Consider the following 17232-nt stretch of genomic DNA (forward strand, 5'->3'; position numbering starts at 1 on the left):
AAAAATTTATAAATACTTTTGAAAAAAAAGTCAAATGGCTAGAAAAGTTTGATGTCGGAAAAAAGATTGGCAGCTCGAAATACCTTTGGTATTTTTCGGTATCTTATTGAGGTGACATCGCTCCGGCAACTAAATCAAAACAAATGAAATCGCTGTCATCGTCTGGCAACGCTTCGCCCGTCCGATTTTTCTTCCTTTGCGACCAGGAGCTTTTCTGCAGCAGTTTCCTCCGAAACTTACGCCCGTGCAGATTTATGGCCGGAAAATCATAGTACGGAAAATTCGATTTCCCAAGTTTTCTGAGTCTGTGTGTGTGTGTGTTTTTGGTGTGTGTAAAGATTTTCAACTTTTCAGCTTGGTTAAGCGGTGAAAAAAGAATATATCAACAACAACACAAGCGCGCGCCCGCCTCTCTTTTCGCGTTTTTGTGCGTGTGAGTGAGAGTGAGTGTGATAATTATGGCATAAGTGGCATACAAATTATGATAGCAGAATTCCCACGGCCGACGACGAATGTGAATTGGGAAAATCGAAAAAGCAGGCAAAGCCAGGAGGCGGATAAATCGCCGAGCGAGTGCAGCAAATCGATCAGCTGTGACGTCGACGGGGGCAGAAAGTTTGGCCAAAAGAAAAGGTCAAACAAGCAGCAGCAGCAACAACAACAACAACTGCACGCGGAACGGAAAGAGGAGGAGCTCTGTCACAAGCAAGGGGTAAAGGATAAGAGTAGTAAGAAGAAGGAGAATCTAGCAGGCGAGGAGGATAAGAAGAAAAAGCAAGAGGAAAGGGAACATAGCAAGAAGAAGCAGCAGCTTCAGCAGAAGCAAAGGGCAAATAACAAGAAGAAGAAGCGGCATCAGCCTCCCCGTGTACAGAGGAAAAAAAACCTCGTCTTATTTTTAGATTATTTACGCCAGTTTGGTGCCGTCGAAAGCGAAATTGTCGCTGTTGAATCAGCCGGCTGCTGTGACGTCAGAGAAGCAGGCTGCCATCACGCCAACGGTAAATACGCCGCCCATAACGGCACTTGGAGCCATTTCGAGCATAAAACCGAAATTTATGCTCTATATCGTCACCTGGAGATCGGTGGCCCGCTCGAACAAGTGCAACAGCAACAGCAGCTGAGGGTCTGTCCAATCAAGACCCGGCTGCGCTTCGAGATGCTCTTTGCCGAGCCACCGCCCACCCAGGGCCACGCCCCCACCGCCCACGGTCACGATCATACGGCCGATGATATGCCAGATGCGCCACCTGGCGGCGAGCCGGTGATCCCAATGCTGCAGGATCAGCAAAACAGCGAACTTATGGCCGGTGAGTCTAATCTAAAGATATTAAGTTAAAAAAACAACAAGCGGGCTTTATTTCCACAATAATTTACAAATTATTACTTTAATAAATAACGCAATTTAAGCAACAAAGTTTTAAAAGCCTATCACTATGCATGCTAAAAAAAATATATTGCAAACCTAAAGGGATATGACTCATTAGATAAAATGAGTCAATAATAAAAAGCTATCCCTCGAACGATATGTATGAAATATATCCAAACATTTTTATAATTTATAATTTAATACAGACAAATAGTGCGAGATTTGTATTTATATATTTATACCCTTTTCTTGTAGACTAAAAGAGTATTATCGGCTAGATAAAAAGTACGAAACGGGCGGGGAGGTAAGCATTTCCTGCACTCGGAAAAATTGAGAACAAAAAAATAGAGGTCGGTTGCGCTCAGCGTACTCAGTGAATAAATAAACCTTCTTGGTTTCGAGACGAAAATGATCTCAACGTTTATATTTTTTATTTTTCGGAAGAAGTATTGGGTGTAAGATTGTCGAAGAGTCTGAAAAAAGAGAGGAAGACAAATGAAAGCAAAATCATTTGCAATCTGAGAATGGTTTGATCTCGATTTGAGTATGCTGAGAATGATTAGATCTTGGCTAGATTTTAAAATCGAACTTCTCAAAACGAGAACATTTTGGTCACGTCCACTGGTATCGGCAACAAACTGCAAAAAGCTTTCATGTCCACAATTTTGAATTAATTTCTTCACAAATTTGTTTTTGTTTTTCCATTGCTAGCCATGTAATGGGTATGTGATAGTCGAAGAACTCGACTAAAGCGTGCTTTTTCGGTTTGGTATACATATGTATACTTACAATATTCTCATATCCGCACTTCTAAGTTGTGATTGTGATTTGCAAAAATGTCACTATTTATTCACAGTCATATAGAAAGTTTAGGCATGCATACTCAACCCATATTTTAAGACACGAAAATATGTTAAATAATTTTTAATGGCTTACCTTTAAAAAGTTCTAAAAGTAGATGGCTTTACTTGTTGGCTTGTAAATCGGAACCTTATGGTTCTATTCTCACTAACAAGAGAGGGAAATGTTTGTTATTATTAATAGCTTGGATGAATAATGTTAATATATTTGTGAAAATTTCAGCTATTTTGAAAACAAACTTTTAAATTCTCTTATTTGCGTTTTGCTTACGATCTCTTTGACACATCTCTTTGCTTTCTGCGAGGAGTTCTAGTTTAAACGATATATATTTTAAACGACAAAATAGTGTAGTATAGTTCGAGTATCATGTTTTTTACAGTGCAGCCATAACTATATTTTCTATAAAACTGAGGCGTATAAATTGGATTTAAACTGGAGTTGTCAGGCTATTCTGGCGTTGGCCAGTTCGCGGACAGAACACTAAAAAATGGCGCAGTTGAAGTTTCTTAGACCCCTGGTGAAAGTATTGGTTAATCGTTCTGGAATCGGAAAAGCAAGTGTTTGGCACGCGGTGATCGTTACGTTTATGCACTACTTCTCCTGGGGTCTTCTCACCGTTCCCTTCATCGAAAAATTGTCGGGATCGTTTGGGAATCGCGTCCTTCTCGTCGATGGACTGGTTTATGGAGTTAGAGGAATCCTGGGATTTGTGACCACGCCCGTGATGGGTGCCATTTCCGATTTTCATGGCCGGAAAGTAGTGATGCTACTGGCAGTGGCAACCACCTACGCTCCAATTCCATTCATGATGTTGAAGAGTTGGTGGTTTTTCGCCATTCTCACTGTGAGCTCCATCTGTGGCAGCACTTACTCCTCTTCATTGGCCTATGTGGCAGACACAACTACTGTGGAGAATCGTTCAAAAGGCTATGGCATTGTTGCGGCCAGTTTTGGCGCAGGAATAGCCTTTTCACCATCGTTGGGGAATTACTTGATGAAATCGTACGGGTCCGCATCAGTTATTTTGATTGCCGCCATCACAGGCTTGATTAATATAATGTTTATCATATTTGCGGTGCCAGAGAGTTTAGTTTTAAAAGAAAAAAATAATATGTTGGATGAAGAGAGTGATAACAAGATGGAGGACATTAACCCGAAGGAAAGGAAAGAGATCTTAAACAGAGAAGAAAAATTGAATAACCACGTTTCAGCGAACAAATCCAACCACGGCACATCACAAAATCTAGTCACAAATAAAGAGCTGGGCCAACAGTTCAACAAAGAGGAAAACCTTCAGAATGATTTAACTGAAAAGGAGAAAATTGATAATGGATCCCTAAACTCTTCCGATCTTTGGGAAGTGCTGCGTAAAAGTCGTAAGGATAAGAACCTGCTCGTGATATACCTCATAACATTCCTCTCGATTTGGCCCTTTGCAGGAGTGGATTCTACTGCGCCCGTTTATCTCAAAACTAATATGGGATTTGAGTACGAGGAGGTGTCCATGATGTTGGGATTACTATCTGTGCTGGCGATCACATCCAATCTCCTTCTCGGTTATATTATAAACATAGTGGGGGCCAAGTGGTCGATCCGACTGGGATTATTACTCCTGCTATTGCAGTTGTTCTTCTTCGGCTTTGGAACCCATCATTGGATGTACTGGTTAAGCAGTATCTTGGCCGCACTGGCAACAATTATACCCGCTGCCAATAATGCGGTGGCTTCCATCTACGCCAGTCCCGATAATCGGGGTGCTGTCCTGGGCATTATCTCTGGAATTGAGTGCTTGAGCGAGGGTGTGGGACCTGCCTTTTTCGGAGTACTCTTCTTCATTTTCCAGGATGATTCGAAGAATAAAGTTAATTCACCAATTTCAATGCCCTTCGTCATAAGTGCCATTGGTGTATTTGTAGCCATCGTCTTGACAGGTTTTATTAAAAAGGAGACTGTCGAAAAGGCACCATTGATCTATAAGATCATAGACGACGCTAGCGAGGATGAGGTAGAACCACTAGCGAAAACAACATTTAAATATGAAAAGAATAATGGTTATGTAAAACTAGAGATAGATGACAACTATGATTCGGATTGTAAAGAACATAGCTTTAAATAATTGTTATTTAATTAAACGTTATATAAATTTTCATAAAATGTTCACTTGTTTTAAGTATTCAACAAGAGGGAATGCTATAGTCGAGTTCCCCGACTATCAGATACCTATTACTCATCTAGTCGGAATACGATCGCGAAGTTTCATCATTTTTCTGGGATATCGATAGATATTAGGTAATAAAATAAAAAACAATTTAAAAATTTAAAAGTGTGGATCGTTTTGGGCGTTTTGTACGTGAAATGAGGGGCGTGGCCACAGTGTTGTTGGTATACCAATAAAAATTCGCAAGACACAATAAAACGAAGAAAAATCTAAACTTGTTTCAAAAGTGTGGGCGTGGCAGTTTTGGTCGGTTTTATGGCGTTAGAGGGGGCGTGGCAAAAAGTTTTTTTGCAAATCGATAGCAATTTACAAGACTATCAAAAATATGAAAAATATCAAAATATTTTTCAAAGGTGTGGGCGTGACAGTTTTGTGCTGTTTGTGAACGTTAAAGTGGGCGTGGCGCAAACAAAATTACGCTGCGTTTTTGTCTCTAGAATCTGTATGCTGAATTTCAACCTTATAAGTTTTATAGTTCCTGATATCTCGACGTTCATACCGACAGACGGGCGGACGGACATCGCTAGATCGACTCTGCGCTATTGCCATCCTTCTCTGTCCACCTTCTGCCTTTACAGTCTTTTTCTACAAATCTAGTATACTCTTTTACTCTACCAGTAACGGGTATATATTACATTTTAATATAATAAGTCTTAAAAGATGAGTTCAGCTTAATTAATCATAATTAATTAATCAATCTTTTGGGTTCAATACATTTATACATTTATTAGTAATTCTATACATCTCTAATCTTATACATTTTTAGTAATCTTTTCGTTTTTTGAAAATTACAAATTATTTTTTGTTTTCATTTGAAAACGCCGAAAAATGAACAAGTTATACATCTCCCAAGGCATATAGATTTTCCAAATTCCGATCCTAAAAAGTATATATATTCTTGATCAGGATCACTGATTGATTTGATCAGCCAATGTCCACAGGCAGACGGACGTCCATATGAACGTCGAAATCTAAGGAACTACAAAAGGATATTAAAAAACATAGACGCAGCAGAGACTTCCCACACCCACAGTTTTGAAAAATGATTTAATTTCTAAAATTTTTTTGGTTTTGCCAATTACTAGCGATATGACAAAAAAAATGTTGAAATTTCTTGATTGTACTTCTACTAGCTGAGTAAAGGCTATCTGATAGTATTGGAATTCGACTTAGGCGTTCTTTTCTATCTTTTTGAAATTGGACGTGGCAAAGCAAAAATAAAAGGTGGGGATATATAAAGGGGGTCAAACGATACAAAAATTTTAATTTGATTTTCTTGACACGGCTTCCTTAAACTCACAAGTGGCTCGCATAAATTTGAACATCAGATCTTCACATCAATCGATATTTACTTTTAAAAGGGGCCCTCGGCCCGGGTTTTTACATTTTCCAGTTCGATTTTAACCTTATTTTCTCACAAATGTTTTAGGAACTTTTTATGCAATCCCCTTCGTTTTTGCTCCACCTTTCGATTGTTTTGCCACACGTTAAGATCGAAAAAACCACAGCACACGTTCCTGGTGAACTGATTGGTCATGGGTGTCAAGGGAATACTCTCGTATTTCGCTTAATCATTTTGGCCGGGATCACTAGCCGAGTCAATCTGGCCATGTCCGTCGGTCTGTCCGTATGAACACTGGGTTCTCGGCACCTATAAAAACTAGAATGTTACTATTAGGCATGGTTATTTTAAAGAGGTAGACGCATCGCAAGATTGTTACACCCAATCTTGCTACCAGAAATCGCCAAAAAATATCACGCAAACGCTTTTTTTTTTTTTTGAAATTTGTCAAACGCACTTACTCTAGCTGAGTAAAGGGTATCTGATAGTCGGACAACTTGACTCTAGCTGCCAAACTCATTTGGGCCAAGCCCAATCCGAAAACCGTCCAAACTGTCGCGCTTGCACTGTTGAAATCCCTTTCGTTGTCGTTTTTAATTATACTGGTTTACTTGCAATATTCTATGTGACTCCCACCATCTGCTTAAAGGGTATCTGATAGAGTTTCCCTTTGTGTTGTTATATTTTTTGTACCAACAATATTCTCATATAAATTAATGAAGCTGCAGATATTTCAGAAAATTCATTTTATATTCATATAAATTCATATTTATTCAAAGTCATATGGCAATTCTCGAATCATATTTTAAGGCACGAAACTGTGTTAAATAATTGTTTATGGTTTACTTTTAAAAAGTTCGGAATGTTTGATTTTATATTCGTGAAAAACTGTGAATATATGTATATGGCACTACTTGTTGGTTTCAAATAATAGTTTATACGCTAGTTGTAAACGGGAACCTTTTCTTTTAATTGCCAGTATCAAGAGAGAATGATAATAATATATGAATATTAATATATTCGAAATATGTGTACCTCTCTTTCAAATAAACTCAATAAAACATCTTAAGAAACGATATATTTTTTAAACGACAAAATAGTGTAGTATAGTTCGAGTATCATGTTTTTTCCAGTGCAGCCATAACTATATTTTCTATAAAACTGAGGCGTATAAATTGGATTTAAACTGGAGTTGTCAGGCTATTCTGGCGTTGGCCAGTTCGCGGACAGAACACTAAAAAATGGCGCAGTTGAAGTTTCTTAGACCCCTGGTGAAAGTATTGGTTAATCGTTCTGGAATCGGAAAAGCAAGTGTTTGGCACGCGGTGATCGTTACGTTTATGCACTACTTCTCCTGGGGTCTTCTCACCGTTCCCTTCATCGAAAAATTGTCGGGATCGTTTGGGAATCGCGTCCTTCTCGTCGATGGACTGGTTTATGGAGTTAGAGGAATCCTGGGATTTGTGACCACGCCCGTGATGGGTGCCATTTCCGATTTTCATGGCCGGAAAGTAGTGATGCTACTGGCAGTGGCAACCACCTACGCTCCAATTCCATTCATGATGTTGAAGAGTTGGTGGTTTTTCGCCATTCTCACTGTGAGCTCCATCTGTGGCAGCACTTACTCCTCTTCATTAGCCTATGTGGCAGACACAACTACTGTCGAGAATCGTTCAAAAGGATATGGCTTTGTGGCGGCCAGTTTTGGGGCAGGAATAGCCTTTTCTCCATCGTTGGGGAATTACTTGATGAAATCGTACGGGTCCGCATCAGTTATTCTGATAGCCACCATCACTGGGATGATCAATATCTTGTTTATCATATTTGCGGTGCCAGAGAGTTTAGTTTTGAAGGAGAAAAAGGTTATTTTGAATGAAAATAATGATAACAAGGTGGAGGACACGAAAGTGGATGACATAAGCCCAAAGGAAAAGAAAGAGAACTTAAATGGAGAAGGAAAGGTGAATGTTGAAGTGAACAAACCCACCTCACAGAATATAGTCACAAATAAAGAGCTGGACCAACAGTTCAGCAAAGAGGAAAACCTTCAGAATGATTTAACTGAAAAGGAGAAAATTGATAATGGATCCCTAAACTCTTCCGATCTTTGGGAAGTGCTGCGTAAAAGTCGTAAGGATAAGAACCTGCTCGTGATATACCTCATAACATTCCTCTCGATTTGGCCCTTTGCAGGAGTGGATTCTACTGCGCCCGTTTATCTCAAAACTAATATGGGATTTGAGTACGAGGAGGTGTCCATGATGTTGGGATTACTATCTGTGCTGGCGATCACATCCAATATACTACTCGGTTATATTATGAATATAGTAGGGGCCAAGTGGTCGATCCGTCTGGGACTTTTACTATTGTTCTTGCAAATGCTTTTCTTCGGCTTTGGAACCCATCATTGGATGTACTGGTTAAGCAGTATCTTGGCCGCACTGGCAACAATTATACCCGCTGCCAATAATGCGGTGGCTTCCATCTACGCCAGTCCCGATAATCGGGGTGCTGTCCTGGGCATTATCTCTGGAATTGAGTGCTTGAGCGAGGGTGTGGGACCTGCCTTTTTCGGATTACTCTTCTTCATTTTTCAGGATGATTCGGAGACTGATCTTAAGGTCAATTCTCCAATTTCAATGCCCTTCGTCATAAGTGCCATCAGTGTTTTTGTGGCCATCGTCTTGAGCAGTTTCATTAAGAAGGATACTCTTGGAAATGAAGAAACTAGAGTCGCCAACGAAAACATTCCTTAAAGGCGAAAAATAAGGATATTTATAAGTAGATATTAATGACTGCTACTTTGGTTTGGATTTAAAGAATGTAGACTTACGTATCTGTAATTTAAATAATTTTTAACTTAATTAAAAGTCTTCAACTCGAAACTTTTGGATTTGCGACAAATATCGACTGTTTAAACGTGTAGAAAACTTCAAGTTCTTATACCATTTTCGGACTCACCTAACTAACTAATCACCAAAAGGTATTAGCTACGCTGAAAGACCATACAAATTGTTATTTCAGTTCAGTTGAATTTCCAAACTCGAAAGTTTAGTATTCTCCATGTTGAACTCCCATTATATACATATGTCCAAGTTCGGTCTGAAAAAGTTACTCGTATCGTTGGCCTCTACTTCGGGAATTGGAAAGCCAAGTGTTGGGCACATACTAGTAGTTGTTTTTCTGGAATACTTCGCATGGGGCCTGCTAACAATGCCCATGATAGCCACTCTAAAGGAGACCTTCCCAGACCACACGTTCCTAATGAACGGATTGGTCATGGGAGTCAAGGGAATACTCTCGTTTCTGTCGTCGCCCCTGATCGGAGCTTTATCGGATATATATGGGCGGAAAGTGCTGCTCCTTATAACAGTGATCTTCACTTCCTTACCGATCCCCATGATGACCATGGATAACTGGTGGTTCTTTGTGATAAGTTCGATCAGTGGAGTATTGGGTGTTAGCTTCTCAGTGGCTTTCGCCTATGTGGCGGATGTTACCACAAAGGAAGAGCGCTCTAGATCCTATGAACTTGTATCGGCCACCTTTGCTGCCAGCTTGGTGATCGCCCCAGCAATGGGTAATCTCATAATGGATCGTTACGGAATTAATACTGTGGTGTTAGTAGCAACTTTGGTCTCCACAACGAACGTGATGTTTGTACTGCTGGCTGTGCCCGAAACATTACAACAAAACGTTAGATCCACTGGATTGAGCTGGAAACAAGCGGATCCTTTTCTATCCCTGCGAAGAGTGGGCTCGGATCCTAATGTTCTGCTACTGTGCGTAGTGATGTTCACGTTTCTACTTCCCGAAGCTGGGGAATATTCCAGTGTGCCAGCCTATCTGAAACTAACAATGGGGTTTGATTTCACGGAACTCTCCACGCTGGTGGCGTTCATGGCCATATTAGGCATTTCGATAAACGTGACCTTGGGATCAATAGTGAAGACATTGGGTGCCAAGAATGCTATAATACTTGGATTGCTCCTGGAACTGTTGCAACTCATACTCTTCGCCATAGGATACGAAAAGTGGCAAATGTGGCTAGCCGGAAATGTAGCTGCCCTGAGTTCCATCACCTTTCCGGCCGTGAGTGCCTACGTATCCCTCTACACGGATGTTGAAACTCAAGGAGCAGTTCAGGGAATGATCACGGGAATGTCGGGATTGTGTAGTGGACTTGGACCCGCTCTGTTCGGTATCGTATTCTACCTATCCGACATGGATTTGGATAAAAATCGAATTTTGATAGGCAGTGTAAGTGGAGATCGCACTGTGACCAATCCCTTTATGATTGGAGCTATCTCTGTGTTTATCGGCATTCTGTTGGCGTCATATATCCCAGATGAAAAGGTTTCCAGGGGAAGGAGAGAGGAATTTTCCGCACTGAAGTATATTATTGAAATGGAGGAGGCGACAACAATATAGTTTTACAAATCTTTATTTAGATAGCTTGTTTAGTTCACTATATGGGTTTACACGAGGTCAGAAGCAATAGTATTTAAAAATAAGAAACATTTTCAGTAGAAAATCAAAATATAAACTTAATTAAGCGTTAACTAAAAAGGGTGCGAAAGGTCATTTTTAATTGCATTTAATTGCTTGCATTTTGTTTGCGTTTCGCGATAATGAAAATTGTGCTTTAGTGGGTTAAGATTTAGACGCTATGTCGGTCGTTGTCTTCATTTAATCAGCCACTTTAGCACTGCCTCTCAGTCGACGACCGCGTCTGTTTATTTTGGTTTTTGTTTTCCAATTTCCTTGGCATTTCCCTGCTATTTATTTATAAATTTTCATTTTGCTCTTCTTATTTGTTTAGAAGCTGAAAATTAACAACAGTTTGTTGACTCTTACGCAACAGTCTGGCCTTTTGTTTGTTGTGCCCGTCAGCATGGTGCAATCGGTAGCAAAAGAAATTGACAATAGATAATTTATTAACAACAATTGCAGAAACCCATAAATAGACCAAGCTGTCCTATGTATGTATGTATGTATATTTCCCCATCTCTTCGCAAACGAGCGTTCCTGTTTGGCAGATGTATTCCCTTATTTTTTTTATTTTTTGGTTTTGTTCAAACACAGGCAAAGCCGAAAACTTTCCATTTGAAAAAGCGAGTATCCCATTAAATTTGTACGTATGTACGTATGCCTATGTATGTAAAGAGCCATAAAGTTGAGAAAATAGTGTGATTATACTGAAACACGTGCATGCAAAACCGATTCTCTTACTCTCTTAGGGACATGAAAATATGGGGAGAACATGAGAAGTGAGAGTCTCACTGGCGTCGACTGGGTAAATATTATTTAAGTGTGATGCAGGGGCGGATTCAATTGGATTGGGGTGCTGAACTGGGTGTGTCCAAAGGTAAAATTTTGTAATATAACAGATACTATGTAACTCGTTGGGTAATTATTTCAATTATCTCGTTGGACATCAATCTAGATTTTAATTTGATTAACTCTTAAATTTACCCAATATATGAAATATACATAAGTGATATGATACGATATAAACAGGTTTTTTTGTATTTGAGATGAGAGAAAATGCCAAACCATTTAGCTCCCCTTCAGAATAACCCGCCCTGTAGCAAAAATTCAGTGACACATAACTTTTATCTCGCTATGTTGGTGTTGTATGCCTCCTTTTTAGGTTTTTTCAGCCGCGTCTGGGATTTCTGCCATTGGCCTTCAATTTCGATTCTTTGGCGAGCACTATCAACCAGTCACACAAACGTATGGAACATATGTTCACACGAATCCGGCAACCAGACGACTTGCATATGTACAAAAAAATGCGAAACTATTCCGTGATTCAAGAGAACCCTACTTTGTTGCTACACGGGGCGAAATATTGGGGTGCAAGCAACGGGTCGAAATCGATAAGCCTTGACTTGATAAGACGTCTGTGCCACCCAGCTAATACCCCTTCCATTTCACTACTCTGCTAAATGCGATGCGAATTTCTATGGGTTTTAATTAGCGTTGCGAATGCCTGATGACCAGGAAAACGGTCGGAATCGTTAGTTACACGAGTTACACGAGACTGACTAATCCTACAAATGCTACTGTGCGCAATCAACAATCCGCGTCCGGAACGCAGTAATATTATGTCACTAAAACTGGCATCGGGCGTCTCTTATCAATTATCTTGGAGCAAATCGAAAATTAAGCGCGTTACCAGGCGAAGAAATCGGTTACAGTTTTTCTCGCTGACCGATAACTCCTTGACCTTTTGCTACATACACATACAAATATAAATTTGTACATAGGCGACTTTGAGTATAAAATGGCCTCGGTTCTGATGGAAAGTTTATTTCCTCTTGCCACTGAACTTTGCCGATGTCGGCGAATTTATGCAAAAAAATATATTTGGGTCTGGCTTTGCTTTTTGCTTATGCTGAAAGAGAATCGACCAGTTGTGAGAGTGAGGTTGAGATACCCTTCTGAAAGACTATGAACAAATTTGAATACAATTAAGAAAATAGTAAATGCTGAAACATTTCGACTAATATACCAACAAATCAACTACACGTATTTTTAAAACTTACAAAAATCGAGTTTTCTTAAATGTATGTATTACCACAACTTCTTGATTTGTTTTTGATTTATTTATTTAAAAAGCGACATATGCGAACAGTTTACATCACATGTGAAATTTGTTTAGTGAATTTAAATTAAAAGATCGGGGTTCCTGCTTTTTAAACTTCCTATCTTTTCATTTTGATTTGTAAATTATGAACTGAAACTCAAAAGTAACTGAAAGTTAGGGTATCCATGGTGCGCTCTTTTGAAAACCGATTCCCTTGCGATGGAGTGATAGGCGAACACGTGAGAGAGCGGGAGAAGTATGGGGCAAAGCATAGAACGCGATTACGATTACTGGGGGCCCCTCTTTCTGCGCTTTGGTGCTTCTCTTTCTGCCGGCTTTTCGAGTCTCTTACGCAAAAAGGCCTTCATTTGGAAAGCCCACGTCGTGGAGATCGGATCGCATTAATTCTCCTGCTTAAAAGCCTGTAAATTCCAAAACATGTCCGTTTTTAACTAATATAAATAACGATTGCATATGCCTCTGCTTATTACAGGCACCGCCAGCAACGTCGAGCTAATGGAGGCCATGAAGAAATTGGACGCGGACCTGGTGGCCCTTTTCGCCACTGCTGCCTCCGCCGAACCTCTTAAGATTAGGAAACAGCAGGAGGTCCTGTGGCCGGGAGCCGAGCCGGAGCAAACCGCCCAGGAATCGGAGGATGATGAGCTGGTGATGACGCCGGAGCTCTTCCGCAGCTGCAACGCCTTGCAGCTGCACTTGGAGGCACTGACATTGCAGCCGGAGGGAACCCAACGCATGGAACTGGTTCAGAACGAAGTGCGACCCATTTTCACCGTGGAGTGCCAGCTGTCGGGGGACTTGATCCGTAAAGTGCCGCGCCAACCGATGTTCCACATCATGCAGTTCGAGTCGGAGAAGTTCCAGAGCCTGACGCAGTGCACCCGTTTCGGGCAGACGGCTCAGCGTCAGGTCGATATGGAAGATAAGAGCCTGCAGGATCCGGAACAGAGTGCTGGCCATGTAGACATCACGGTTTGGTGGCGCGAACCCGGCACCTGTCTCAACGAAATGCTCGGCATGGGCCGCCTGGAGCTCAGGGAGCTCTACAGGGCATCCCTGTTGGAGCAGTGCAAGTGCATTGCCATTCGGCGACGCGACGTCCACCTGGGTAGCGTGTACTTGAAGATCAGTCTGCTTCAGAATTTGAATGGTAGCCCGGAGCAGCCGCAGCAACAGCAGCAGCAGCCGGGCCAAAAGAACGAAAGTGGAAACAAGGCAGCAGGTGAATATATATGACTAATGTCGTGTGGTCGCCAATCGCAAGAACCATTGATTCTTGGGCCCCCAAATCGAATACATCTGATACTAGCTGAACCACACGACTACAGCCACAACAACTACCAATTCTACCACCAAGCAGAACAACAAATGCTATACAAATACCAAATCTACACGAGCCGCCCACAACCACGCCCACGCCTCCTGCACTTACTCTATATGTTATTGATTGCCGTTATCCAAGTGCTGCCCATCATTCTGTCAATAAATACTTTTCATTTTCAAAAAAGAAAGCAAAACAAAACAAAAAACCACCAACAAAACCAAAAAAAAAAAAAACAAATCTGTTTCGTGTTTTATGTTTTCTCTATCCCAGCTTTAATTTAAATCATACATTTTGTTTTCCAACAGCTTTTGATTGTGACCGTGTCAAGCACAGTGGGTTATCATTTTTCATAAGTTAGGTTATTATTATAGTATTAGGAAAACGGGAACTTTTTAACAGATTGAAATAATAGTAGTACTTACATAAACTGAGTTTCGTATGAAACGCGGATTTAACAATTGCTTAAAATCTTTACTAAGAATTTTTAAAGGATTTTTCGATTTTTAAAATTTTTAAAATTTTATTATTATATTCAAATATAATTAGCTATGCCATTCGTTGAACCCAAACAATTTTTAAAAATGTTTTTCTAATTTTACCAGAATTCAGTTTCTTTAAATTAATACCCTATAATTTGAATCACACATTACGCACTCAGTACACCTCTTAAAAAGCTAAATTATCTGATATAATTGAGAATTGAAGTGGTCTATTTTTAGCCCAACCGATTCCAGTATCTACCAAGTTGTCAGTTGTCAGTTGTCCGCTTGTGGTGCACGTGCTATTACCGATTTCACCCGGTTTTACCCGCTTGCCGGCGCAATCTCTCGTTCCGCTTGAATCGATTTTCGAGTCCGGTCGTCTGTTGCCAAGGCGATAAGCACCGGATCGAAGATCGCAGCTGATTCAGTTCTTAAAGCTTGCTTAATCCGAATCTGCGGGTTCAAGGTCCGCTGAATGACTTTGAACTCTGATTAATGCCACCATGCATGGGTCCTACTATCTTCAATTTAGACTATATTACTAATCCCTTCTGCGTTTTGCAAATTTTCCAGTTAATTGCAACTCGAAGGCCGTTTTAACGCCCCCTCAGCCGCCGGCGCCGCCACCTCCTCCTCCCCAAGCCAACAACAACAGCAAGGCCATCTTGGAGTGCATCAACTTCATGGCAGAGACCAATAAAGTCCGTCTCCTCAGGGGTTATCTCTACGCCGGGGAGCTGCGTCAATTAACGGCGGGCGGTAGTAAGACCGCGTGCCAGGAGCTATCACTTGAGCCCTTCTGGCAGCCGCAGCCACTGCTGAGCAAGTTAACCGATGGGGGATCCTTCGAGCTGCAGGAGCAATTCGCCATCATCAATGATGAGCGCTTCCTGCAGAGCGTCGAGCGGCAGCAGCTGGTCATGGAGCTGCGTCCATTGGGAGGAGTCGTACGACTTCCGCTGCACCAGTTCTTCATCGCCTACAGAGACTCCAGCATCACAAATCACCTGTGCAAGGGAAAGGTGCGATTATAGTTCACATAATATATACAATATATATATATATGATACACATTCCATTTACTCCTAAATAGAATTACTTAAAATAGATATATTTTTGAAAATACGTAAATTACTTATTTATTTTATGACCCATAGCTACCAGTGATCTCCATCGATGGCTGGGCACCAATTGTCAGTGCTGAGAACAAGACGCCTCTGGGCGAGCTCAAGGTGCTTCTGGCCATTGGAAGTGAGTCGCAGATTGCTCAACTGAAGCAGCTGCGTGGCTTCGACCATGACAACAACCAAGTACCGGCTCCAAGCCGGACCACAGACTTACTCGACATGCTTCAAAATGCCATCGCAGCTCCGACGCCGAATATCGCAGGTCCAGTAATGCCGCCGCCACCGGCTCCTCCAGCGCCCAGTACCTTTAGCTTCCAGTTGCGCATCGTGGGAGCTGCTGGACTGCCCCTAAATCCCGGCTATGGGAAATCGAAGAAGCAAGTAAAACGTCAGTCGGCAGCCAAGCGCTTCCCGCCCAACGAACCTCCCAACACCTATGTGACCTTCCAGGCCATCAGTTGCAATAGTCAGACCTATAAGTCGCACGAAGGATTGGTGTACGCCACACCAATTGTACCCAAATCGACGAAGCCCCAGTGGCTTAGCAAGTTCCGCGTGGACGTGAGTCGCGATTATCGCAGCAATGTATGATTTAAAAGGACCTTTTCTAAGAGATCACCTAAATACATTCCATTTTTCCTTTGCAGCCCCAGAAGCTTTTCATTCTGAAGCTTTGGAAAAAGGCGGTTGTTAGCCCAAATGGCATCACAGAGCCGTCTCCCCATGAAGATGCCATAATAGGATTCGCTGCACTTAATCTTAACCAAAAACAAGCGGGCGGAGGCTTTCCCAGCGGATGGCATAACATAGTAGACTTCAATGGACGTGTGACTGGGGGAATCGAGGCGCACGTGGAGCCCATATCGCCCAGTGTAGATACCGTAATCGATCAGTTCGAGAAGTCCATGGAACTGGGTCACTTGCAGTTGGGCCAGGCCATCAAGCGCAAATACACGGAGCTGGAGGAGATCTCGCAGAGATTGCGATCTCGGCTGGTGGATGTGACGGGGGAAACGCTGAAGTTCCCGGAATTCGATGTCGACTCCGCATTGGACAGTTGGCAACAGGAGGGAGATGACGATGATTTAGCGGAGGACTTTGAACGCTCCCTACGCACTCCCACGCCCCCTGGCTCGCCAACGCCCTCCACCAGCACCGCCGCACAAAATCTCAGAAACTCGAACGGTCAGGAATAGCCCAGGGCCAAAAGTCAGTTAAGAATGTTTTTTCCTCTCTCCACATCTCGATGTCGTCTCTGATATTGGCTCAAATGGTAGCTATAGTTAACCATCTAGATTTAGGCAATATATATATATATAATGCGCGGATCTTAATCTGATCTGATATTATGCTGTACTTAAATTGGCATCCCAGTTTTGCCTCGATTCACCGTCTTATGGCTGTCTATATAGCATAAAATCAAAGCTAGCAACGATCACCCAGCGATCGTTTCATTGAGTTACAAATCGTCGATTGAATATTGTTTTAAGTCACGAGGATTTTTCCCAGCAACCACACGGAATATGTATTAGTTTCGGAACTGTGTTAATCACCTAAGTATTTAGACACTATTACCTAATAAAACTTTAAATAAAATTACAATTGCTAAAGCAACTCAAAAACAGTTAGTTTATGCACTTTAAAGGGCGGCAGTTTAGTTCGTATCGATATTGCATTCGCTTGGCAATTGATAACAAGTCTAAATGATCAACTAACAAAATTAGTTGACTATTAGCACATTATGATGAAATTATCGCTTATACTGACTCACTGCTGATAATCTCAAAAAAATATTAATGGCGAAATGCAAATAGCGGGTTTTTCCCTTTATATACACAAAGGTAATCCAAGCCCTCACTTATGTGAAACAGTTTGATAATGCGAACAGGTACACGT

General features: G+C 41.4%; 4 protein-coding genes across 8 annotated transcripts, besides 4 other annotated features; all 4 read left to right on the forward strand.

Annotated features, from left to right (window-relative positions):
- The first annotated feature begins 168 nt into the window (after positions 1 to 168).
- CG32425 (uncharacterized protein) lies at positions 169 to 16953 on the forward strand. Of its 5 annotated transcripts, none has more exons than NM_168861.2 (5): positions 169 to 271; positions 12876 to 13625; positions 14783 to 15231; positions 15367 to 15921; positions 15984 to 16953. In NM_168861.2, the coding sequence occupies exons 2-5, from the start codon at positions 12899 to 12901 to the stop codon at positions 16530 to 16532; spliced, it is 2280 nt and encodes a 759-aa protein (NP_730547.1). In that variant the 5' UTR covers positions 169 to 271; positions 12876 to 12898; the 3' UTR covers positions 16533 to 16953. The 5 variants fall into 5 exon arrangements, with proteins under 5 accessions (NP_730547.1, NP_730549.1, NP_001097649.1 ...); NM_168860.2 differs by lacking the exon at positions 169 to 271 and adding an exon at positions 12533 to 12621; NM_168863.2 differs by lacking the exon at positions 12876 to 13625.
- Positions 2077 to 2131: a mobile genetic element.
- Positions 2682 to 4346, forward strand: CG18281 (uncharacterized protein; the record flags this gene model as incomplete). Its single annotated transcript, NM_140979.1, has 1 exon — positions 2682 to 4346. Exon 1 carries the CDS (start codon positions 2718 to 2720, stop codon positions 4344 to 4346), a length of 1629 nt encoding a protein of 542 aa, NP_649236.1. The 5' UTR covers positions 2682 to 2717.
- Positions 4404 to 5000: a mobile genetic element.
- Positions 5337 to 5648: a mobile genetic element.
- Positions 6023 to 6298: a mobile genetic element.
- Positions 7032 to 8546, forward strand: CG17637 (uncharacterized protein; the record flags this gene model as incomplete). Its single annotated transcript, NM_140980.1, has 1 exon — positions 7032 to 8546. One exon carries the CDS (start codon positions 7032 to 7034, stop codon positions 8544 to 8546), a length of 1515 nt encoding a protein of 504 aa, NP_649237.1.
- On the forward strand, positions 8878 to 10221 carry CG5078 (uncharacterized protein; the record flags this gene model as incomplete). The annotated part of the gene is made up of 1 exon (NM_140981.2): positions 8878 to 10221. One exon carries the CDS (start codon positions 8878 to 8880, stop codon positions 10219 to 10221), a length of 1344 nt encoding a protein of 447 aa, NP_649238.3.
- Positions 16954 to 17232: the final 279 nt, after the last annotated feature.

The sequence above is a fragment of the Drosophila melanogaster genome, chromosome 3L, assembly GCF_000001215.4.
Source record: "Drosophila melanogaster chromosome 3L".
Taxonomy (NCBI): domain Eukaryota; kingdom Metazoa; phylum Arthropoda; class Insecta; order Diptera; family Drosophilidae; genus Drosophila; species Drosophila melanogaster.

Bases quoted from the DNA above. Each gene is read 5' to 3' on its own strand.
- CG32425 (NM_168861.2), top strand. From the start codon at position 12,899: ATGGAGGCCATGAAGAAATTGGACGCGGACCTGGTGGCCCTTTTCGCC. The intron at 13,626-14,782 runs GTGAATATATAT...CAAATTTTCCAG, and splicing joins AAGTGGAAACAAGGCAGCAG to TTAATTGCAACTCGAAGGCC. The intron at 15,232-15,366 runs GTGCGATTATAG...TATGACCCATAG, and splicing joins ATCACCTGTGCAAGGGAAAG to CTACCAGTGATCTCCATCGA.